Source organism: Miniopterus natalensis, chromosome 4 (assembly GCF_054644295.1).
Source record: "Miniopterus natalensis isolate mMinNat1 chromosome 4, mMinNat1.hap1, whole genome shotgun sequence".
Lineage (NCBI taxonomy): Eukaryota > Metazoa > Chordata > Mammalia > Chiroptera > Miniopteridae > Miniopterus > Miniopterus natalensis.
This window is the reverse complement of record NC_142084.1, coordinates 66,434,263-66,459,719: the sequence shown is the minus strand read 5'-3', so window position 1 is coordinate 66,459,719 and position 25,457 is coordinate 66,434,263. Positions and strand designations below refer to the sequence as shown.

Below are 25,457 nucleotides of genomic sequence, written 5' to 3'. Positions count from 1 at the left end.
TATCATTTTTTTTGTCAGATTGGCAAAAAATATATTTTTTGGTGAGCCACAGAATTTTAACTAGTTTATGTGTGCCATGAGAAGAAAAAGGTTGAAAATCACTGCTATAAGTTATACACCATTATCATTCCTTTTTGACCAAAAAGGTGAGATTTTAGTGGTTAGGCCACTTGCTCAATATCACTTTGCTAGTAAGTGGTGAGCCCATGAATCATACCCAGGTGTTTTTTTTCATAGCCCTTCCTTAAAATCCGAGGTGACGTAGCCAAATGTTGGTTGAGACCATAATCTCTCTCTCTCTCTCTCTCTCTCTCTCTCTCTCTCTCTCTCTCTCTCTATATATATATATATCTTTACGAGTAAATGTTTTCAAAGGTTTTGGGTAGATAACCAGAAGAGCGATTGCTGGGTCATATGGAAGCTCTATTCTTAATTTTTTAAAAAATATGTTTTAAAAATTTATTTCTGCTATGTCATTCTTACCTTCCTTCATAGTTTCCATATCTTTTCTCATGCTGTTGAGCATCCTTACAATCATTATTCTGAACTCTATATCTGATAGATTGCTTATCTCCATTTCATTTAGCTCTTCTCCTGGGGAATTCTCTTGCTCTTTCATTTGGGGTTTGTTTTTTGTCTCCCCATTTTGGCTGCCTGTTTGGGTTTGTTTCTATGTATTAGGTAGATTTGCTAAGACTCCCAGTCTTTTTGGAGGGTCTCTGGTGCAGGCCAATGTCAGACGCTGTTTGTGACTGGCCTTGGGTACCATGTTTGGAATTATCAGCTATCCACGGCTTGTGGTTCCCTCTGCTGGGGCTGGGTGCATTTGGAAAGGATCAAGATTCACACCAAGGTCTGCTTTTCCTAGGCCCGGGTCCAGAAGAAGATCAGGCAAAGACTCAAAGCACCCAGAGGTCCACCTCTGCCTGCAGCCTGATTGTTCTTCTCAGTCTCTTAATGAGCCTCAGGTTGTAGACCACAGCAAGGTGTAAACTCCACGGGGCGGGGCCAGAGGTTTTCCAACAGGGTGGGGCAATTGCTTTCTCCCCAGGCAAAAGCAGCCTGCATGCTAAAGGTCTGCTTGAGAGATATATCCTCTGCTGTATAGGGGAATGACTCAGCACAGGGATCCAGATGGCTGCCCTCAGAGCTCTATCCTCAGAGCCAGCATCCCTAGATTTTCCTCACACAGAGCTCTAGACCACTCTGCCCTCCCTCCGCCGGAGCCCAAGGCGAGTGGCTGCACATGAAATTTTGTGTGTTGGCTCCTTAAGAGGGTGTCTGTATTTCCAGCAGTCTCTCCCTGGCAGACAGCCAGTTGTTACGTAGGTAGCTTTCTCAGTTCAGGTGCTCTGTGCTGGGGAGCCCAGTTTGGGTTTAGACCCGAGTTCTCAGTGGGAACCCTCCACAGCTGAGACATCCCCCCAGAACTTCAGCTGCTGCCTGTGAGAGCCTGGCCGGCCCTCTCATGCCTCCGCACTTCCTACCAGTTTCTATGTGGTTTCCACTTTACGTTCTTGGTTGTAAGGGTTCTCTCCAGCTAGTCTTCAGTTGGTTATTCAGGATGATTTTTCTATATTTTAGTTGTAATTCCAGTGTGGTCCTGGGAGAGTGTCAGTGTAGCTTCCACTCAATCCACCACCATCTTAGAATCTCCCTCTATTTCTATCTTCTATGTTACTAATTTTTTTCTCCACCTGATCTCTCTGTATCCTAAGCTTGCTAGCTCATTCTTCATCTCATTTATTAAGTTCGTCAGCTCCAGAATTTCTGTGTTGTTTTTTGTAATTTCAGTTTCTTTGGTGAAGTACTCTTTTTGTTCACTGATTTTATTTCTGATTTCATTGAATTGCTTTTCTGAGTTTTCTTGTATCTCTTGAGTTTTTTCAGAACGGTACTTTTGAATTCTCTGTTATTTAGATTACATTCCTCCATGTCTTTAAGTTTATTTTCTGGAGATTTTTCATTTTCTTTCTGAATTCCCTGTTTAGTTTGGTTATTCATTGTGCTTGATGGATTACTTCTCTGCCTGGGCATTTCTGGGAATGAAATACGCTTTTTTGAAAGTATCTGACACGTCACTGTTTAGCAGGTTAATAAGTAGAGGTCTATCTTTTTTCCCCCCAGTAGATGGTGCTCAAGTTTTTATTTTCTCTTAGCTGCACTGCTGGGGCTTCCGGGAACTCTGTGGGGGCAGTGTTGCCCCAGCTGTGGAAAATGCTTCATATTCCCTGAGGAAATGATGTCCCCTTTATGACCCAGTCACATCCGTATAGGAGCACCACTCCCATGAATTGGAAGTGGTGGGCTATGTGTCTCCAGTGTGTTCCCGGTGTCCCCTTTCCATAGCCACCAGCATAGCTCCTCTGTCTGGGTTGACCCAGCTGTCTGTCAGGCTGCACTGCGATGGGTAAGGGAGGAATGTGCAAGAGGAGGGAAAGTGGGTTCGTGCATCCACAGTTCTGCTCTTCCTCGTGGATTTAGTAACAATGGGTACAGATCACTTACACTTGAAAGTTTTTTTCAACCCTTTGCAACCCTTCTGCTGAGTGAAGAGTTTACTGCTGTGTGGGACATAGGGGGATGGGGTAGGTAAGTTTCTACATCTGTGGAATCCTTTGTCTAATTCTAGAGGGCTGTGGAGTGCTGGGATTTTTTTTTTTTTTTTTTGCATTGCTTCTCTGCCCCTGCCCCTGGACCCACATTCAGTGTGTGCCCAGATCTGATTTCTGTCTCTGCCTCTCCAGTTTGACAGTGAAGATTGCACCCCAACCCTTTACCGCCGTCACTGCCACTGAGGCCATGGAGTGTGGGCCTGCCCCAGCTTCTGTCTCTCTTCTTCCCCCTCCCAGTCTCATCTCTGGTGTTTGCTCAGATATGCCTACCTTCAGATGTCTCAAGGCACAGTGTCTCAGATGTGTTTGTGTGTTGATTCGGGAATCCTTTGTTGAATTATAGCTGCCCATCTTGTAACGTCAAGGGGAGAGGCCTGGAGGTCTTCTCACACCACCGTGCCACTGTCACTTTCACATGCCTGACTTTTAAGTGTACTTTTAATGTTACCAAACATGTAGGAATAGGCTAATTATCTTTTTTATTATTGATTTCTAATTTTATTACATTTTTATCTGAGAATATGCTTGGTTTGATATGTATTTTTTAGTATTAAGATTTGCTTTGTGGCCTAAAATTTACAGGAATTCTATATGTCCTTGAAAAAAAGTGTGAATTCACTAATAATTCAGTTGTAGTGCTCAAATCGAGCTGGTAATTATATTAATCAAATTTTCAATATCCTTACAAAAATTCTGTCTTCTTGATCTATCAATTACTAAAAAAGATATGATAAAATCTCCTCCTGTGATGTGGTTTATAATTTTTACCTGTACTTCTGTCAGTTTGTTTTTCTTTTTATAGCGTAAGCCTATGTAAAATGCACACCAGCAGCTCTTTTTCCCCCTTTTGAATGAATTTTGTCCTTTGTTATTACATAATGACTTTCCTTTTCCTTTGTAATGTCTGTTGCCTTAAGTATGTTTTAACTGACATTAATAAGCTTTCCACCTTCCCTTTGGTTAGTGTTTCTTGGTATATCTTTACTATTCTTTTATGTTCAACCTTTTTATGCATTATAGTTTAGTTGTATCTCTTGTACATGTGAGATATTAGGATTTTTTTGTTTCTTTGTCCAATCTGAGAGCCTCTGTTTTTAATGACTTAAGACATTTAGACAATTGTTGTAGCTACTCCTATAGTTTGTGATTTTTCTTTGCTTCTTTATACCTCCTTTCCTGAAAGTGGTTTGATTAAAATCTCTTTATTTCTGTTTTGCCCCTACTACAATTTAGAAGTTATATGCATTATACTCACTATTTTTAGTGGTTACACCTAAACTTTAGTCATATATGTTTTATGTAGAAAGTGCAAAATACTCAATATTTCTATTCTTTTGCAACTCAATACAAGAAACTTACAACTTTTATTCTAATTCCCCTTTTTGTCTTAGTATAATTCCTGCCTTATATTTTATCCATTGTGTTTACATGCACATTCTCAGTACAATTATTAACAATTTTGAAACTCAGTGTTTTGCTTATATTTTTTTACATATGTACCAGTTTCCTGACTGACCATTGCTTCTTGGATATTACTTCTTTCTGGATTTAATTGGTTTTATCCTGAAGTAAATCTTTAGTAGTTTTTTTTCAGCAAGGGTTCATGCATAAACTCAATCTTTGCCTGAAACAGGACTATCCAGGGAAGCATCTTGGAACCAATATTTGACATATGAATTGCTTTAAACACTTCATCAATAGTCCAAGATGCAACAAATATATAAGTTGGTATCATAATTAGTCCAGATGGACAATTGGGTGTGATCTCATCTAGTCTTCTGAAATCATCTCATAACATTTACGTAACTTCCTCCTTTCAATACTTCCAGAGGAATTATGCCCATGGAACCAAGGAACCAAACCAGTATATCTGAATTCATTCTTCTAGGGCTTTCAGAAAAAACGGAAATGGAGACCCTCCTCTTTGCTCTGTTCCTCTGCATGTACGTGGTCACGGTAGTGGGGAACCTGTTGATCATCCTGGCCATCAGCTCAGACTCCCGCCTTCACACGCCCATGTACTTCTTCTTAGCCAACCTGTCCTTGGTTGACTTTGGTCTGGCCACCAACACTGTCCCCAAGATGCTGGTGAATATTCAAACTAAGAGCAGGCTTATCTCCTATCCTTGCTGCCTGACCCAAATGTACTTTTTCCATTTTTTTGGCATTGTGGACAGTGTCTTAATTGCCGTGATGGCTTATGACAGATTTGTGGCTATTTGTCACCCATTACACTATACCACCATCATGAACCCAAGCCGTTGTGGCCTGCTGGCTGGTGGCCCATGGGTGTTTTCCTACTTTATCTCCCTCACACACATCCTCTTGATGGTGCGCCTGGTTTTCTGTGGGAACAAGATTCCTCACTACTTCTGTGACCTTAATCCCCTTCTCAGAATTTCTTGCACTGACACTTCTGTGAACAAGACCTTTGTGCTCGTTGTGGCCGCGATGGTGATAGCCACACCTTTCATCTGCATCCTGGCTTCCTATGCTCGCATCATTGCGGCCATCCTGCAGGTCCCCTCTGCCGGTGGTAGGAAGAAAGCCTTTTCCACCTGCAGCTCCCACCTCTCTGTGGTTGCCCTCTTTTATGGGACCACCATTGGGGTCTATCTGTGTCCTTCATCAGTCCACACAGCTGTGAAGGAGAAAGCCTCTGCTGTAATGTACACTACAGTCACCCCCATGCTGAACCCCTTTATCTACAGCCTGAGAAACAGAGACATAAATGGGGCCCTGAGGAAGCTCATCAATAGAAAAATCACCTCATCTTCCTAACCACCAGGACATCTGGGAATTTCCGGGGTATAAGATGCAAACGTCTGGGTTCTTGGTCAAAAATCTGGAAATGCATGTGCTGGAACAGTAACAACTTTGAATTTTTAATTGTAGAAGTGTAAAAGGAAACCTGGAGATGACCCTGCCACTGTTTTCCTAATTACTGGGACCACTAAGAATCCTTTCGTGTATGTCTTATGCCGTATTCCTAGAAGAATCAGTCTAGTTCTACCAGATTGGATTTACCACGGTTCAGAATCCACTTAGCGCTCAGCAAATTCTGTTGAGTACCTGTTACGAGCTTGATGTAGGTGCTGGCCACAGCGTGGTGAGCAGGACAGACACAATACCTACCGCTTGGAAGATCCCTATGATTGAGTGTGGAAGAAGACACTAGACGTGTCATTGTAATACAATTGAATATGCACATGAGGGGAAAGATGGAATACAGCAGGAACACTTGTCAGAATTTGGAGGGTAAAGTCTTACCCCAAAGGGGAAGCTGGTGTGGTTGAGACAAATAAGAGAAAGAGTGTCTCAGACAAAGAAACAGTATGTGGAATGTGAGAGAGCCAGAGACAGAGAGAGAAAGCACTCGGGAAGGGGAAAATCCAGTGGTGATGAATGATTTGGGAAATTCTAGGTCAAGAAGAGCTTTAGGATCAACCCGAGGCTTTAGCCTTTCCTGTTACTTTGAGTTCCAGAGACCAAAGTCAGGGCAGGCATGAATGACATGCCCCCCCCTCCTGTCCTGTCCCCTGGGGAGGTGAGATGGAGTGGCCCAGGGAGAAAGAGGTTCAGACCATGCTCTAGGGAAGCGAGGAACCATCATGTGATGGCACAAATCTTCACAGCCAAAGGATACGAGGGTGATACCAATCAACTGAGTCAGGACTCTCAAGTCAGAAGGAAGCTGAGGCATGTCTCCGTCACCACATGTGCCCGTGGGTGCATTTAAGTAGTAACGCTGCTTATGACCAAAATGAGAGCTATTCATTATGAGCACATGTTGTGCCACAAACCATATTACGTCGCTTTGCAGTGTCATTTCCTCATTCTGAAGTCCCCATGAAGGCAATAAATTAGATTTATGTCTATGGTGAAGCGGTCCTCATACTCATAAGGAGAATTACAACTAAAATGGAATGTGCAGTGACTTTAAACGGGGTCAGAAGTTTTCAAATGGTGCTAAGGAGGTGGCAGGCATCACATTAAGCAGAAAGACTTTGAATAATCATACAATAGACAAGTAGATAAAAAGGCTGTGGTACATATGTAAAATGAAATACCCCTCAGACATAAAAAAGAATGAAATCTTACCTTTTGTGACAACATGGATGAACCTAGAGGGTATTATGCTAAGTGAAATAAGTCAGACAGAGAAAAACAAATACTAAAGGACAAAATAAACAAAACAGAAACAGACTCATAGATACAGACAACAGACTGACAGTTGACAGAGAGGAGGGGGCTTGGGGCTGGGTGGAAAAGGTGAGGGATTAAGAAGTACAAATTGGCAGTTACAGAATAGCCATGGAGACGTGAATTACAACATAGGGAATAGAGTCAATAATATTCTAATAACTATGTATGGGGCCAGGTGAGTACGAAATATCAGGGGGATCACTTTATAAAGTATATGATTGTCTAACCACAATGCTGTACACCTGAAACTAATATACGATAATATTGAATGTAAACTGTAATTGAAGAAAAAAATAGAGCTATATTATATTACTAGTAATCCTTCTGCATACCTACCAAAAAAAAAATTGATAACATTTATTTGTAAAAATATATGTATCCCTATGTTCACAAGGGCCGAGACATGGGTACAGTCTAAGTTTCCTTCGACAGGTGGCTGAATAAAGATGATATGGCACATATATGCACTGGAGTACTAATCAGCCATAAAAGATGATGAAATGTTGCCATTTGCGACAATAGGGGTGGATCTTGGGAGTATCTTGTTAAGCAAAATAAGTCAGGCAGGAAAGGACAAGAACCTTATGATTTTGCTCCTGTGGGGGATATAAAACAGGAAGCAACAAATGAACAAACAAAACAGACATGAGTATAAATAAGCTCACACCACAGACACAGTGGTCACCAGAGGGGAAAGGCACGTGGGAAGGATGAAAGTGTAAAGGGGTCAAATATATTGTGACAGAGGAGACTGGGCTTTGGGTAATGAGCACCCAGTGCCATATACAAGTGATGTATTATGAAAATGTGCACCTGAAACTTACATAATGTTATTAAACAATGTTCCCCAATAGATATAATTTTAAAACCCCAGAAGTCATTATCACATAGTGTCTGTAGGTCAGGAAACTGGGAGTGGCTTAGCTGGGTGACTGGCTCAGGGTCTCTCATAGGGTTGAAATCAGGACATCAGCAGGGACTGTGATCATCCCATCTTGACAGGGCCTAGGGGATCTGTTTCCAACCTCACTCTGAGCAGATCTCAGCTGTCTGCGGATCAAAGACAGCAGTTCCTGGATATGAGCCTCTCCATGGGGGTGGGTGGGTGGGGAGAGAGACAGAGAGGGAGAGAGAAGCAGGTAGGAAGGGAAAGAGGGGAGGGCAGGGAGGGAGAGAGGGGTGGGGAAGATGAGGAGGAGGGTGCCACAAGATAGAAGTCACAATCTTTATAACCAAACATCAGAGTGACTTCTTATCATTTTTGTTGTGTTCTATTTGTTGGAAACAGGTCACATGTCCAGCACACATTAGAGGAGACAGCAATACACAGGAGTAAGTACTAGTGGCTTTATTGATCTATAATTGAGAAATAAAATTGTAAGATATTTAAAGTATGCAAAACTTATTCTTTTAAAATTATCCCTTGTTTTACCATTAAAGAATGAATAAAAAAAATAAGATGTCCCATCAGTGGTATGACTTAGTGGTTTCCCCAATTGTACTATTTATAGAGATTTCAGTTTTATTAAAATTCATGTAGCTACTGAACAATTATTTGCATAAAAAATTATTATATCAGACATTAATTAAAATTTCACCATCTTAATTTCTTATATGGTCATTAATATTATTTGTTTTATTTTATAATTGTTCCTGGAGATGAATATAAAATTTTAAAAATACTTTAATTCACTGGGAAGGTAGATGGGATGGCAATATCTTTTGGGGAAAAAAACATGAAAAGGGGTGCAGGTCTAAAAGGGGCCACTAGAGGCCGCTGTCCTCAAACCAAGGGCACAACTCCGCTGCAGGTGACTCCCTCAAATAGGGCAGGCCTGCCCCCGCCCCCCCCTCCCCAGGGCGTGCGGCATGGCTCAGGCTCTTCCCCACCTCCAGACCCTATCCTAACCCTGCTGCCTCTTCACCCCGGCACTGTGTGCAGGATCTTTCCTACAAGCTCTGAAAACGTCCCTCCACCTCCTTCCAGGGTTTTCCCAACATACCCACGCTGATCCTTACCTCGGGCCTTTGCATGTGCTATTCCCTCTGCGTAGAATGTCTTTCCTCTCTGTTTACTGATGTCCACTCAGAAAACTCATACTGTAGTTGAGTTTTCTTCCCCTGGGGGCATGTTACTTAATTCCTCTGTGCCCCAGATTCCTCTGATGGGCAGGCTGGACAGAGGGGGTGAGCCAGGGCAAGGCATGAGAAAGCCTGAGAGGCAGTGCTGAGCCAGAGGGTGGTGAGCAGTAGAGTGTCCTCATGTGTACGCAGAGAAAGGAACCAATTCTTTACCCCCCTCCCCCAACCCAATCTTTCTAGAAAGGTCATAAGGGGTTTGAATGAGAAGCTATAGCTTTGGCCAGCACGGACCCCCTCCTTGGGCTCCCAGTGGCTCGACCACTCCCTGGTGAGCCCCCCTGAGATGGGCCAACCCACAGCACCTGCTCCCTGGGCAGACGCCAGTGCGAGAGGACAGCCTGGCAGGAAAAGCCACGAGCAACCAACTGGGGGCCAGTGTGTCACCTTTATGAAAGTGTGGTACCTCCCTCTGCCACAGAGGAGTTGGAGACCGACCCAGAGGCTGATGTGGCTCCCACGGGGCTCGCTGGGGAAACAGCATTGGGAGGGGAGCCCCGTATGCAGGTAGAGGCCCAGCTGAGCTGGCCAAGGTTCAGTGGGCTGGGGGACCCTCGGGAACCCCGCACCCAGACAACCTCCCCTGCCCGTCTCAGCCCCTCTCTCTGTTTTTCTGGACAACGTCCCTTTCCTCTCCCATGCTGTCCTGAGTCTTTTCCAGTCTCAAAGCTTCCCACCCTGTCCCTGTGTCTCTAGGTCTCTCTCCCTGTTTTAGCTCTTTCCCTCTCAGGGTCTTTGGCTCTGAGGGTCTCTGGCTCTCTTTGGGTTTCTCTCTGTGTGTCTCCTTTCCTATGTGTCTCTCTGTCTCTGTCTGCCTCTGTCCCTGTTGTCCCATCCAACCTCCACTCTCTGGGCATTGGGGTGGGGTACAGGCTTCTCCCCTTGATTCCCTCCCCCATGTCCTCTGTCCCCTTAGGTTCTGCCTCCTCTGAGCCCTTTGCCCAGAGAGGGAGAAGAGGAGGCTGCTGCCCTGGGGAAGGGGCGGGAGGGCTGGAGGGGAGGAGAGGGCCTGGGTGAGGGCTCCATGGACTCACCTGTGGGGCAGCAGGTTTCAGGCCCCAGTGCTGACTCCCACGGTGGGGGCCCCGGCATCCACCTCCTCTCCCCCCCTTCTCACAGTTCACCTTCCCCAGCGGCCCACCTTTTCTCGTCTCTCCTTGCCCCCCCACCAGGCCTCCCCTCAACCCCCTCTCATGTCCCTGCATCTTCTGTGGTGTTGTCCCCACACAGGGGCCCTGTTCGTCACACGGTGCCAGCCAGCTGTGCCTTGGCAACATTAATGGCATGAAAACCCAGGGCTTTATGAATTCGGAAAAAGACCTAATTACGTCGGTCCTTATGGGTGACTACACCTGATAGTGGGTGTGTGGAGGGGGTAGGTACTGTGACGGGGGTCGTGGTCTCAGAAGATGGTGCTTAGGGACCAGGGAGGGTCTGGCTATTGTGTGATCTTCTAGGTCTGGCTCTCAGGTTTGTCACTGAGGAGCCCAGCTGCGCTCTGGGACTTTGTGGGGAGGTGGGTCCAGCTGCTGTGCAGACCTGAGGTCCATCCGTTGTGAGGGGGTCTGACTATTGTGGGGATCCAGTTCTTGTGAAGATTTGGGGGTGTTTGGGGTCCAGCATAACTGCTGCGAGGTTTAGGTGGCCATGGTGATAAGAGTGAGTGGGTGTTGCAGAAAATTAGTGTGACAAACCCCACTGCTGTTGCTGGAGCCTGTCGTGTGTAGGGTTGTAGTTCCTGGGTTAGTGGCCATCGCCTCCCTCTCTCTCTCTCTTTCCTCCTCCCTCTCTCCTTCCCTCTTTGCTCCTCCTGCTTTCTCTGTTTTTCCTCTGTCCATCTGCTCTCCTCTCTGTCTCCCCCCATCTCTACCTCTCTTTGTGCTTCCCTATTGCACTTTCATCCCATGTTACCTGAGCAATTACTTTGTGCCCACCATCTGGCTGCAGCAGGTACCTGGGGGCTCTGGGCCCTGCTCAGACGGGAAGAGGAGATAGGACAGCCCCACCTAAGGTGGGCCCCAAGGTCGGGAATCACTGGTTTATGTGAAGCAAACAGGCTGAATGTTCGTGCCTCAGAGACCAACCCCCAACCTGGGAAGGCCTTGTTCCCCAAAGTACAAGTCAGACGTGAGGCTGAGGAGCTTGGGTAGCTGCATGGACCCTCTCCTCCAGGAGCAGAGAGGGTTAAGGGCGTCGAGAGAGGGGACCAGCCACGCAGATATTGAAATGGGAGCACATATTAGGCAGAGAGAACAGCCTGTGCAAAGGTCCTGGGGCACAATTGGGCCTGATGTGTCGGGAAAACATCAAAGAGGCTTATATGGCTGAGCTGAGTAAGTGAAGGAAAGAGAGGCAGGAGGTGGGGGCAGGGAGCAGATGAGGCAGGTGGACCTCAGGGAGCACTTGGGCTTTTACCTTGAGGGAGGTGGCCACTGGGGCTGGACATTTGTGAGGCTTGCTAGACAAGCCAGCCCATGACCCAGATGTGGCTACCAGCACCATGCCCCCTCTTCTTTTTATTTAATTTTTAAATTGTGGTAAAATTTGCCATCATGACCATGTTTAAGTGCACAACTCAGTGGCATTCAGCACATCCCATGGTGCAGCCATCACCACCTTCCATCTCCAGAACTGCTTTTATCTTCTCCAGCTGAAATGCTGTCCCCATTAAACACTCACTCCCCATCCCCATTGCCCGGCCCCTGGCTCTCACCATTCGACTTTCTATTTCTATGAATCTGCTTTCTCCAGGGACCTCCTGTGAGTGGAATCGCACAGTATTTGTCCCTTTGTGTCTGTCTTATTTCATTCAGCATAATGCCCTCAAGGGTCAGCCATGTCGCAGCAGGTGTCAGGGTTTCTCCCTTTTTAAGGCTGAATAATATTCCACTGCAGGGATGGACCACATTGCGTTTATCCATCACTTGTCAATACACACTTGTGTTGCATCTGCATTTTAGCTACTATGAATCATGCTCCTGTGAACACAGGTGTACAAATAGGTGTATAAAACCCTGCTTTCATTTCTTTTGGGTGTATACCCAGAAGTGGGATCATATGGTAGCTGTATTTTTAATTTTGGGGATACTCCAAACTGTTTTCTACAGTGACCGCACCATTTTACATGCCCACCAGCAATTCTTGAGGGTTCTGATTTCTCCACATCCTCAGGAGCACTGGTTATTTTCTAGGTTTTTTGTTTGTTTGTTTGTTTTTTGGTTTTTTTTTTTAATAGTAGTCAATCTCATGAGTGTAAGATGGTATTTCTCTATATTTTAGATTTGCATTTCCCTAATGATTAGTGATGTTGAGCGTCTCTACATGTCATTACTGGCCATTCATATATCCTCTTTGCACAAATAGACATTTCAAATTCTTTGCTCATTTCTATTTTTATTTAATATGTTTTTATTGATTTCAGAGAAAGGAAGAGAGAGGGGGAGAGAGAAACATCAATGATGAGAGAGAATCATTAATTGGCCTCCTCCCACACACCCCTTACCGGGGACCAAGCCCAGAATCTGGGTTTGTGCCCTAACCGGGATTTGACCATGATCTCCAGATTCATGGGCCAAAGCTCAACCACTGAGCCACACTGGCCTGGCCTTTGCCCATTTTTAAATCACATTGTTTATTTTTGTTGTTGAGTTTTAGTTCTATATACATTCTGGATGTTAATTCTTTATCAGATATAAGATTTACATATATTTTCTCCCATTCTGTGGGTTGCCTTTTCGCTCTGTGGATAGTGTCTTTTGATGGCCCACCCTTTTTACAGCTGAAACAGTGGCAGCTGGGTCAAGGTGAGATCTATGCTGGGGAATCAGAGTTAACACCCGCCACCATTTCTGTTCAAGTGGCTACCAGGACCTGACCCACTGAGGGGCAGGCCTTTATAAATCCCCTGGGATGTGGGCACTTCCCCTAAAGCAGGTGCCTCCGCCACACGCTGTTGGCATTTGGGGCTGGATTCTCCTTTGTACAGCGCAGCAGAGAATGTTGAGCAGCATCCCTGGCCTGCCCTCATCATGACAACCAAATATGCCTTCAGGTATTGACAGATGATAGAACCACTGCCCTAAATCTGGAGGTTTTGGGGGTCAGGCTCTGCAGAGGGGGATCCAGGAGCCTGGATGCTGCCTCAGGTGAGCAAGCCTCCGTCTTCTCACCTGTAGAATGGGGACCTGGAGGTGATGACAGGCCTGTGCCCTCATTCATTCATTCTACAAAATTTAACAAGTGCTTCCTATGTGTCAGGCTCTGGGGTGGGGATATACTGGGGAGAAGAAACATAGGCCTGGCCTCATAGGAGAGAGACGTTAGTCAGCTCATGCAGGACTGAATGTAAAATTACAGGGATCATAAATGCTGAGAAGCAAAACACCTGGAGCTCAGCCAGTGCAGAGTAGGGCACCTGGTCTCTCCTGGGAGGCAGGGAGGGCCTGTTGGAGAAACTGCAATCAAAGGGTGAGAATGAGGGAAGCCGGGGAAGCGAGGAAGAGCGGCGCAGGCAGCGGAGCGGTTGGGCATGGAGGGGACCAGCTCCACCTAGGCTGCAGGGCCTCATGGGTGGGGCAAGGGAGCATGGTCTTCATCTGTTGAAGGTTTTAAGCTGGAAAGTTTATTATCTGTGGTGAAAAGATCCCCTTGGCAGATAGTGTAGATAAAGAGCTTAGCATAGGCAGGGCTGGGTACCCAGAAATAGCTCTTATGACACAGTGAGTGTTTCAGGGACCCAGATAACTCATAGGGTCCAGTTTCTGCTTCATGGTATCTCCGGGAACCATGGTACAGCTGGAGCTTGAGGTGGGGCTGGGAGAGTGGGATGTACCTGCTTTGAGTGCAGTTTTGGAGAAGGGGGAGGACAGCCATTGGGCGGGGGGGCAGGGCTCCCAGGGCCAGAAGCTGCTTCTCTCAGCGCACTCCTGGTTCCATTTCATAGAAGGGAGACTAAGGCCCTGGGGCTCCGTGGCACCAACTCCTGAGCCAGCAGCTGCATCCTGGCCTCAAGGTGCCTTTCAGACCTGTCACATTTCTAGCCATATCTCAGGGCTTGAGAGGATGGGCTCTGGGTTCCACTGCCCAGGTTGCATGCCCACCCATGACCAGCTGTGTGACCCTGGGCCAGACACTGTACCTCTCTGAGGCTCTGTGGCAAAAGGGGGAGAATCTGTCTCTCAGGAGAATGTGAGAATTAAACAACATCCTTCACATTCATTCGTTCACTCAACAAATAGGTATTAAGCACCTACTGTGTGCCAGGTGCTGTTCTAGGCAGTAGGAACGCGGATGGACACCATCCCTTCCCTCAGGGGCTGGTGTTGTAGTGGCAGAGACAGACCTAAGCTTAGTCAGTCAGTAACTAAAAGGTAAGGGAGCGATAAGCGCCTGAAATGAACACAAAACAGGAAATGACAGAGAATGAATGGGGCGGTGGGGTGATTAGCCTAGGGGTCAGTGCAGGGCTTGCTGAGGACCTGAGGCCTGAAAAGAGGCTGGGTCATGTGAATATCTGGAGGAACAGTATTCCCGCCAGAGGAAATAGCCCATGCAAAGGTCCTGAGGCAGCACTGCCTGGTTTGTTGCAGAAACAGCGAGGAGGCCCATGTGGCTGGAACAGAGTGAGTGAGAGGAGGCAGCCATGAGGCTGGATATAGGACTTAGATGTGCATGTAGGGCCAGTGGGTTAGTCTGGCTACCTGTAGGTGTGTTTGGGGACTTAGGTGCCTGGAGGAGAGTCCCTTGAGTCAGGGCCTGAGCAGCAGCACAAACTGGTGGGATCCTGGCCTTTTCTGGACACAGGGGACCTCTGAGCTTCCTTCCCTAAATCTGTAAGTGACTGGGGCCAGGTGCCCAAATCCCTTCCTAGTGACACCACCTCTGGGCGGGGTAGGGGGCCTCGAGTTTCTGCCAGGCAGCTGGACCCCAACCTGCCTGACCACCCAGGATCTGAGGCTCCTCTTATAGCGGGGGCATTGTTCTGGTTTGGGCTAGAGAAAGGGAGAGGTAGAACCCTAGGAACACCTCTTTCCAGGGGCCAACGGCTTAAGGTCCCCAAGATTAATTTTGTTCCACATGAAGGGTCAGGAGGTGGATTTCCATTTAGCCGACACTCTATCAGATCAGACCCTGTGAGCCCCGGGGACGTCCCTCAAGTCATGCAGTTCAGAACAGACCACTTACTATGCGTTGGGACTAAGAATGTACCTGGGTTACTTACTAACGGGCACCAACCTTGTACCCATTTGACAGTTGAAAAGACTGAGGCATTTGTCAAAGGTCACAGAGTATGTCAATGAAACAGCAGGGATTGCTGGCTCCAAAAACTCTGTGTCTAGCCCTCTCCGCCCCGCCCCCCCCAACAATATCAGCCTGTTCCTGGGACTACAGCTGGCCTTGTGGTCTGGGCTCAGAGGTACCAGTGGCTTCCGGCCTCTCCATGGGCCCCAGGAGGAAGTGAGGGAGAGAAAGGGCCACCGCAGTCCCAGAGCATCTTGCATTTTCCCCTTGAAACCTGAGTACTCTCAGAGGGCTCTCAGTTTTAGAGACTGGTTTCACCTGTGCTTTTATGAAGCGGGGGCTTTTACTCAGAATGAGAGTGCAGGGCCCTGAGGCTGCATCGGGCTCCCTGAACCCCGTGAGAGTGCAGCCTCTTGAGACTCTGCGGCATTTCCAAGGAAGGGCTGCCTAGGGCCCTGGGAACAGACCCTGCAGGTCTCTGTCCTCACTAGGAACAACTAAGAGCCACTTGGAACAGCTTGGGGAGAAGGGCACCTTCTTCATCCTGGACCCCTTGAGTCTGGGCAGGGAGGGGTGGGGAAGTCAGAGAGGGATCTAAGGAAGTAGTTTCTGACCCCCCTTGCACAACCCCTATGATGGGCAGCTCATTACCTCTCAAGGCTGCCTTGCTGGGTTGTAAGCTGGAATTCTTAGAAAATTCTTACAGATCTGACCCCACACTGCATCTCCATCCCCTTTTCCGTGGTCCTGGCTCAGCCTTCTGGAACCACACAGACCACAGCGCCTTCTCCTAATATTTCATTCCTCCTGTAGTTATCAAGTGCCTGTTCTGGAAATGCGTGGACATGGGGACTCAAACGTAGAGTGATCACTGTGGTGCAGGTGAAAACGCACAGAGCACTGGGAGGCCAGAAGAGGCTCCTGGCCTAGCTGAGAGGAGTCATTCTGGTGAGCTTCCTGTAGGAGGTAACATCTATGCTAAGTCCTGAAGGATGGGAAAGACTCAGCCAGGAAAGAGATGAGGAAAGAGAAGAATGTTTGAGGCCAAAGGAACAGCATGTGCGGGTGAGAAAACATCTTTTTAACAAACAAAAGAGGTTCTAACTGGCTAGAGTGGTATGTTGGGTGAGAGATATTGGCATTTGAGGCCAGAATACAGTGATTCCGGTGGGAGGGAAGAGACACCTTCATTCCTGGAGCAGGTTATGAGTCCAACTTTATTTCATATTGCCTACTTGCCTTTCCAGGAAGCAATTTACACCCCCACCTTCTAGGTACACAAGTGCCCAGCTCACCACATCCTTGTTAGAGTTGAGTTTTATAATTTTTTAAATCTTTGCCAGTTTCAGCTGGAAGAAAACTGGTATCTTATGAAAACAAATGAATCTTTCTCTGATAAGGGATGGGGGGAACAATTTTTTTAGATGTTCATTGGGCACACAATGAATGTTAACAAGTCTTACACCCAGTGGAGGGTTTGTGGTCATTTTAGTTCCCCTCTTAGCATGAAACAAATGGAAACTTGTAAGCTGCCCTTTGGCCATGTGGGTGGGGAATTTGTCAGGCAGCCTACCCACTGTCTCTTTTTTTTAATTTAATTTAATTTAATTTAATTTAATTTTATTACAGTTGACATTCAATATTATATTAATTTCAGGGGTCCAATATAGTGGTTAGACATTTATGTAACTTACGAAGTGATCCCCTCAATAAGTCTAGTCCCACCTGGCTGCCATGAATAGTTACTATAATATTATTGACTATATTCCCTATACTTTACTTTACATCCCCATGACTATTTTGTAACTATAATTTGTATTTCTTAATCCCTTCACCTTTTTCATCCAGTCCCTCATCCCCGCTCCCACCTGGTAACTGTCAGTTTTTTCTGTGTATCTATGAGTTTGTTTCTGTTTTGTTTATTTTGTTTTTTAGATTCCACATATAAGTGAAATTACATGATGTTTGTCTTTCTGTCTCTGACTTATTTTACTTAGTGTAATACCTTCTAGGTCCATCCACGTTGTCACAAGTGGTGAGGTTTCATTCTTTTTTTATGGCCGAGTAGTCTATTGTATATATGGACCACATCTTCTTCATTCAGTCATCTATTGGTGTACATTTAGGTTTCTGCTGTATCTGAGCTATTGTAAATAATGCTGCCAGGGACATAAGGACACTTACGTCTTTTCTAATCAGTGTTTTGAGTTTCTTCAGATAAATACCCAGAAGTGGAATTGTTGGGTCATAGGGTAATTCTATTTCTAATTTTCTGTGGAAACTCTGTACTGTTCTCCATAGTGGCTACACCAATTTGCAATCCCACCAACAGTGCTGAGGGTTCCCTCTTCTCCACACGTTCACCAACATCTCTTGTTTGTTGGTTTGTTGATGGTAGCCATTCTGATAGGAGTGAGGTAACATCTCATTGTGGTTTTAATTTGCATTTTTCCTACGATTTTTCTGATGATTAGTGACATTGAGCATCTTGTCATATGTCTATTGGCCATCCAGGATTGTTTTCTTACTTTCTTTTTTGACAGTTTGTTATTGGTGTATAAAAACGCAGCCTAATTCTGAATATCAATTTTGTACCCTGCTGCTTTACTGAATTCATTGATCAGTTCTAATGGTTGTGTGTGTGTGTGTGTGTGTGTATAATCTTTAGGGATCTCTCTACATAGAATTATGTCATCCACAAATAATGACAGTTATACTTTTTCCTTTGTAATTTAAATGCCTTTTATTTCTTTTTGTTGTCTGATTGCTGTGACTAGAACTTCCAATACTATGTTCAATGAAAGTGGTGAAAATGGATATTCTTATACTGCTCCTGATCTTAAGGAAAACGCTTTTAGCTTTTCCCTGTTGAGTATGATGTTAGCTGTGCATTTGTCACATATGGCCTTTATTATGTTCAGGTATGTTCTCTGTATTCCAATTTTCTGAGTGTTTTTTTTAATCATAAATTGATGTTGGATTTTGTCAAAAGCTTTTTCTGCATCTATTGATATGATCATATGATTTTTCTTTATGTGGTGTATTATGTTACTTGATTTGTGGCTATTGAACCAACCATGTATCCCAGGAATAAATCACACTTGATCATGGTGTATAATAATTTTAATGTATTGCTGAATTTGCTTTGCTGATATTTTGTTGAGGATTTTTGCATCTATGTTCATCAGAGATATTGGCCTATAATTTTCTTTCTTTGTAGTGTTTTTATCTGGTTTTGGAATTAGCATAATACTGGCCTCATAACATAAGCCTGGGGAGTCTTCCCTCCTCTTGAAATTTTTGGAATAGTTTGAAAAGGGTGGTTATTAGTTCTCCTTTGAATGCATGGTAAAATTCACCTGTGAAGAAAGACATTCAGTCCAGGACTTTGGTTTATTAGAAGTTTTTTTAAATTACTGCTTTGACTTTGTTGGGTGTAATCAGTCGGTTCAGATTTTCTGTTTCTTCTTGATTCAGTTTTGGAAGATTGTGTATTTCTCTGTTGTTTTTTTTTCCAGATTGTTCAATTTGTTGGCATATGATTGCTTGTAATATTTTCTTACGATCCTTTGTATTTCTCTGCTGTTAGTTGTTCTCCTCTTTCATTTCATATTTTATTTATTTGGGTCCTCTCTCTTTTTTCTTTGATGAGTCTGCCTAAGGCTTTATCAATCTTTTTTATCTTTTCAAAGAATCAGCTCTTGGTTTCATTGATCCTTTGTATTATTTTAGACTCTATTTTGCTTATTTCCACTCTTATCTTTATTGTTTCCTTCCTTCTACTCATTGTGGGATTTGTTTGTTGTTCTTTTTTTAGTTCCTTCCGTTGTAAGATTGTATGTTTATTTGAGATTGTTTTGTTTTGTTTTTTGAGGGAGCCTGTATTGCTATGGTTTACCCTCTTATGACTGCTTTCTCTGTGTTTTATGTAGGTCATTGTGTTTTCATTTTCATTTGTCTCAAGGTATCTTTTGATTTCTTCCTTGATCTCATTGTTAACCCACTCGTTGTTTAGTAGCATGTTATTTAGCCTCCATGTGCTTGTGTGTTTTTCCCGTTCTTTTCCTTCTCGTTGATTTCTAGTTTCATACTATGCGGTTGGAGAAAATGCTTGATATGATTTCAATCTTCTTAAATTTATTGAAACTTTTTTGTGGCCAAAGATGTGATCTGTTCTGTAAAATGTTCCATATGCACTTGAAAAGAATGTATATTCTACTGCTTGGGGGTGAAATGCTTTTAAAATACCAATCAAATGCATCTGGTCTGATGTGACATTTAAGGCTGCTATATTCTTGTTGATTTTCTGTCTGGAAGTTCTATCCATTGATGTCAACGGGGTGTTAAAGTCCCCTACTATGACTGTATTACTATTGCTCCCTCACTTTATGTCCATCAGTATTTGGTTTACATATTTAGGTATTCTTACGTTGGGTGCATAAATGTTTACAAGAGTTATATCGTCTTGTTGGACTGATTCCTTTATCATTATGAAATGTCTTTCTTTGTCCCATTTTATAGCCTTTGTTTTTAAATCTAAATATTGCCATTTTCATTAGTATGAAATATCTTTTTTCATCCCTTTACTTTTTGTCTGTGTGTCTTTTGATATGAAGTGAGTCTGTTGTAGACAGCATATATATGGGTGTTGTTTTTTATATTCATTCAGCCACCTTATGTCTCTTTTTTAAAATATTTTTATTGATTTTTAGACAGAAAGAGAGGGAGAGGGAAAGGGAGAGGGAGAGGGAGAGGGAGAGGGAGAGGGAGAGGGAGAGGGAGAGGGAGAGGGAGAGGGAGAGGGAGAGGGAGAGGGAGAGGGAGAGGGAGAGGGAGAGGGAGAGGGAGAGGGAGAGGGAGAGGGAGAGGGAGAGGGAGAGGGAGAGGGAGAGGGAGAGGGAGAGGGGGAAACATCTATGTGAGAGTGAAACATCTATTGGCTGCCTCCTGTAGGCGCCCTACCAGAGACTGAGCCCGCAACCTGGGCATGTGCCCTGACCAGGAGCCGCGCCAGCAACGTTTCAGTGCATGGGATGACGCCCAACCAACTGAGCCACTCCAGCCAGGGCATCTATGTCTTTCTATTGGAGCATTTAATTCATTTATATTTAAAGTGATTATTGATAAGTACGTAGTCAGTGCCATTTTATCATTTGTATTTGTTATTTCTCCCCCTTTTTCTTTTCAAAGAAGTTCCTTTAACATTTCTTATAATATTGGTTTGGTGGTGATGAAATCCTTTAGCTTTTTAGTGTCTGGGAAACTATTTCTCCTTCAATTTTAAATGATAGACTTTATGGGTAGAGTAGACTTGGTTGTGGGGCCTTGCTTTTCATCACTTTGAATATTTTGTGCCAATCCTTTCTGGCCTGCAAAGTTTCCGTTGAGAAATCAGTTGATAGTCTTATGGCATTTCCCTTCTAGGTAACTAACTGCCTTTCTCTTGCTGCTTTTAAGATTCTCTCTTTGCCCTGGCCAGTGCTGCTCAGTGGTTAGAGCATTGGCCTGTGCATCGAAGGGTGGTGGACTTGATTCCTGGTCAGGGGCATGTAACTGGGTTGCAGGTTTGATATCTGGCCCTGGTCGGGGCACATGTGGGAGGCAACCAATTGATGTGTCTCTCTCACATCGATTTCTCTCTCTCTCTCTCTTTCTCTCCCCTCCTTGCTCCATCCCTTCCACTCTTTCTAAAAATCAATGGAAAAAATATCTCCAGGTGAAGATTAATTAAAAAAAGAAAAAGAAAAAAGATTATCTCTTTGTCTTTAACCTTTGGCATTTTAATTACTATGTGTCTTGGTGTGGGCCTCTTTGGGTTCATATTGTTTTACCCACACTTTTTTGATTTATTTTTTTCTCACCATTTTTTCTGTCCTTAAAAAGTTTTTGATTTTTTCTCTCTCCTCCATTTGTGGCTTCGTTGCCAACTGACTGTAGTTTTGTTCTCACCTGGGATTCTTTGGGCTCAAAGAAGAGGGTTTGCTGGGCTCCAGCAAAGTGTTGCATTTGAAACCACCTGGATATGCCTGGTTTCTTGTACACACAACTTAATATTTAAATCTCAAAACATCTGCATGTCATGGGGAAATTTGAGCCTATTTTACAGATGAGAAATCTGATACTTAGGGATGTTGTCACCCATTCAGCATCCCATGGCCAATATTGGCCATTTCACTCAATCAGCTCTTCTGATATTAATATTCTGTTTAATTAAATTCTAATTTGGGAATTTAAAGGCTGACCATTTTCCCACATCCATTGTTCCAACCTGGCTACTCAGGAAATGGAAACTCTGTTCCTCATTAGGGAAGATCTCTGAAGTCCAGCTCAGCAGCAACCTTGTAACACAAGGAAAGAAAAGAAAAACAGGAAAGAGAGAAGTGGAAACCACAGAACACAGTTGGAGAGCCACAAATGGCCTCCAGCCTAATCTCCTGAGTTAGAAATCAGTTCTTGGCTTTTATAACCTGGGCTCCAGGTTCTGGGTCCATCTCTGCCACTAAAATTCCATGTGGCCTTGGTAAGTCCTTTTGCAGATTTGGATCTTGGTTTCCCCTTCTACTAGTCAACCTACCTCTTGAGTTTTGTAGCAACTATATTTTTCATATCTTAGTTCTAACTGGTTCTTATTTATATCTACTTGTCTTTGTTTTATAACCTCCTATTCTTGTTTTATGGCTATTAGTCCATCCTTTATATATTTGAGTAACTTGATCTATTTTTGTACTAGATTTTAATATTATATGATATTCTCTTTTTCCTCTGATATAAATTCTTCAGGCTGGGGAGTTTGTGGGAGCTTCATGAAGTAGTTGTGAATTTTTCATCTCTTTGAGAGTCTTCTGATAGTGTGTGCTCTTGACCTCACATATTAGGTGGCACTGTGCTTCCTTGAGTGGGGCACCCTTGCCACTGGGCACCTCTGCTTTGGTTTCTGGTTCAATTTATCATTTTCCTGTCTTTTCTAAGTACTTGGAGAGGAGGGGGCAGTTTCAATGTGTACTTGGTCCACCACCTTCAAAGGAAATCCAGTTTTATCATCTGACACTATTGTGTTGGGTGGTCTCTCTGAGGGTTCTCACTGATATTCTCAACACAGATAACCACAGGGGTCTGGTCACAGATGTCTAGTGAGAGAAGGTTCTAATACCACCACCAAATATAAAAATAGCTGTGTGGGCCATTTATTATTATTATGTACCACATCCGATCTTACTTATTCTTTATATAACCAATGGAGTACGTGCTACTATTATCCTTGTCTTACAGATGAGACACTGGAAGCTCATAGAGGTGACCTGACTTGCCCAAGCACACTCAGCTAGGAAGGAGAATTTGAACCCATTTGAAGCAGGATTAAGCTCTTACCTCTGTTCACCCGTTGCATCGTCCCAGCAGCTTGGGTGCCCATCTCAGCCCTGATCTATTGTTAGCAGTGTAGTTTCTGGACCCTCTTTTCCTCTGTGGATACTGACCTCTACCCCTCAGAGGCTCTAAACAAACTCAAAACTGTATCACCAGCCCCAGCCAGGTGGTTCAGTTGGTTGGAGCATCGTTTAAGACATGAAAAGTCTTGAGGGTTCCATTCCCGATCAGGGCACATACCTAGGTTGCGGGTACAGGAGGTAGTCGATTGATGTTTCTCTCCCTCTCTCTCTCTCTCTCTCTCTCTCTCAAGTCACTTGACCTCTCAGAGCCTCAGTTTGTGGCGAGTGCAAAGGGTGACATTGCTTGTGCCTGATACATAGTAGGTGCTCCGTAAGCGTTCCTTGACAGAAAGTAGACTAGAGTAGTGATGGGGGAACATGAGCGTTGATGCATCAAACCCCAAAAGTGTTTTCAGGGCCAGAGGGAGGAGAAGTTTCTCATGGACACAAAGAGAGAATGAATTCCAACACAGAAAGGTTCTGTGAAGGTGGATATTAGCGCCCTTCCAGGAAGGCTTCCTTGACCTTGACAGCTCACCCAGCCTCGCAGGGACTGACTTTAGAATGAATGAGCTTCCTGCCATGCAAAGGAACCAAGTGGAGCTTTGATTGCCGCTGGCCGGGAGGCTGCAGAGGCTGATTGGGCTGAGTCTGACTCTGCCATCTCTGGGGAGAGCTCTATCTGTTCCCTCATCCCCCACCCGCTGTTTCGCAAGGAGCGTTCCCTGTCTCACCGCCCCCACGAGCACTTCCTCTGTGACCACAGGAAGGCCCAGCCCAGCCCTCACTGCATCTTCTCGAAATAAACTCGGGCAGCTGAGCTATCTACTTCACCATCTCCCTGGAGGTGTGGGAGGCGGTGGTTAGGAGGACCTCAGGCCAAGCCGCAGAGAGGAGGGACTCGGGCAGACAGATTGAGCCTGTCCCTCTTCTATCTGACTGTCAGCCCATGCACGGACTTCTTCCTCGGGCAACTGCTTGTTTTGAATTGGCCTTACAGGATCCTGTTCTGTGTCTTCTTCCCTTTCCATCCTAGCTGGCCCCTGGTCCAGTCATCTCTGGGCTTGCCTGCCACCCCCACTATGTCTCCCAGAGCCAGGCTGGTGCCTTCGGTACATTGACCCCATGGCCCTGGCATGTGTCTTTGACCTCCACGCTGGTGCACATCAGCTCCTGGGCTCTGGTCGGCATCCTTGAAGTTGGAACGGTGGTCAGTACCCTGTCTGAGGGCCCCCAGGATATGGCCAGGTGGGTGGCAAGAGGATGCTGTGGCTACTGGGACAAGGGACCCTGAGTGAGAACTGGTCTGGGGCTTTACCTTGGCTGGGGCTCAGATGAGCTGCCTGGGTGGTGGAAGACCTGGGCCCAGTCCTCTAAGGGAGAGAGGCCCATTCAGGCTTATTGTGCCCACTGTCAGGGCCCTGCCCCTTGAGCATTACTTCACCTGCTCATTTGTTCATTCACTCATATTTCACTCATTCTTTTTTTAATTAAATTTATTGGGATAAAAAATTTATTGGGGCGACATTTTTATTCAGATACTCATGCATTCATTGGTTCATTCAAAAAACATTCATGCATCACTCACTGGTTTGTCCAAAAAAATATTCATGTAGTGTCTTCCTCAATTGTTTACTTCCATCCCCTGGGGGAAGATGGGTGTGAACGGAGCACTCCTTTTAGGAATCTAAGATATTCACACTTTTATAAGCATATGCCCGAATTCTTGGGTCGAGGTATGTGTGTGTGGGCGGGGAGGAGTGTCCTGGCCATGGGCACTGGGCTCCCTCCCATGACTAGGAGTTTTCGGGGGGTCCAGGCATGGGTACTGTCTCCCACATGGCAACACCATGTTTCATTCCGACCGACAGTTCACAAGTGTTCTCATTTCTCCACATCTTGGCCAACAGTTGCTGTCTTCTGATTTTTTTGATAGTAACCATCACATTTGGTGTGAGGTGGTATCTCGTAGTTTCAAATTGCATTTCCCTAACGATTAGTGGTGTTGAACATTTTGCATTGTGCTTACCGGCCATGTGTTTATCTTCCTTGGTGAAATGTCTCATCAAGTCCTATGCCCACTTTTGAATTGGATTTTTGTTGTTGTTTTTGAATTTTAGGAGTTTTTAAAGTCTATTCTGGATGTTAATCCCTCATCAGATATGTGATTTGCAAATATTTTCTCCTATTTGGTGGGCTGCTTTTTTACTTTGTGAATAGAACCTTTGATGTACAAAATTAAAAATTTTTTATGATGTTGAATTTGTCTATTTTTCTTGTTACCTGTAGGCACAATATTATTTCTTTATAAAAATGAATCTATCAATGAATGAATGGCAAGTTAGATGGCTGGATGGATGGCTGGCTGGCTGGGTGGGTGGTAATGAATAAATGATTGTACAATTGGACGGGGAAAGACGAGTGTTTGAGTGAGTGTATAGACAGATAAATAAGACGATGCATAAATGGATAAATGGATGGGTTGGGAGTGAGTTGGGGAGGTTGGTAGAGGGATAGACAAATGTACAGTTGAGTGAGTGGATGAGTAAATAGGTGACCTTCTGAATGGAGGGGCAGCTGGAACACTGGTCACAGACGGAGATTTTGGTGTACAACGTGGGCAACGTTCAGATGAGTTGTGAATTATCTTCTGCCCCCAACTTGACTCAGATGACCTCTGCGGACACATATTCTCTCTTCCCAGGTTCAGGCTTTCTTGTATTCCCTTCCGAGCCTCCAAGAATCTCACCCTGGAGCTCAGACTGAACTGAGCCTGTGTCTTGTCTGCTGGCCTTCTCAGCGGTAAGAATGCTGGGGGCGATCCTGCACC

General features: G+C 44.9%; 2 protein-coding genes across 2 annotated transcripts in view; both read left to right on the top strand.

Moving 5' to 3' along the window:
- Positions 1-25,457, top strand: part of NFILZ (NFIL3 like basic leucine zipper) — a 33,128-nt gene that overhangs the window by 6,520 nt on the left and 1,151 nt on the right. Inside the window, exon 2 of the mRNA XM_087816014.1 lies at positions 25,332-25,429. The gene's annotated coding sequence lies outside the window, so the exon portion shown is untranslated. The remainder of the gene's footprint in view (positions 1-25,331; positions 25,430-25,457) is intronic.
- On the top strand, positions 4,452-5,396 carry OR1M1 (olfactory receptor family 1 subfamily M member 1). The gene has a single exon (XM_016197993.2). It carries the CDS (start codon positions 4,452-4,454, stop codon positions 5,394-5,396), a length of 945 nt encoding a protein of 314 aa, XP_016053479.2.

Coding starts and splice junctions, on each gene's coding strand:
- OR1M1 (XM_016197993.2), top strand. CDS start 4,452: ATGCCCATGGAACCAAGGAACCAAACCAGTATATCTGAATTCATTCTT.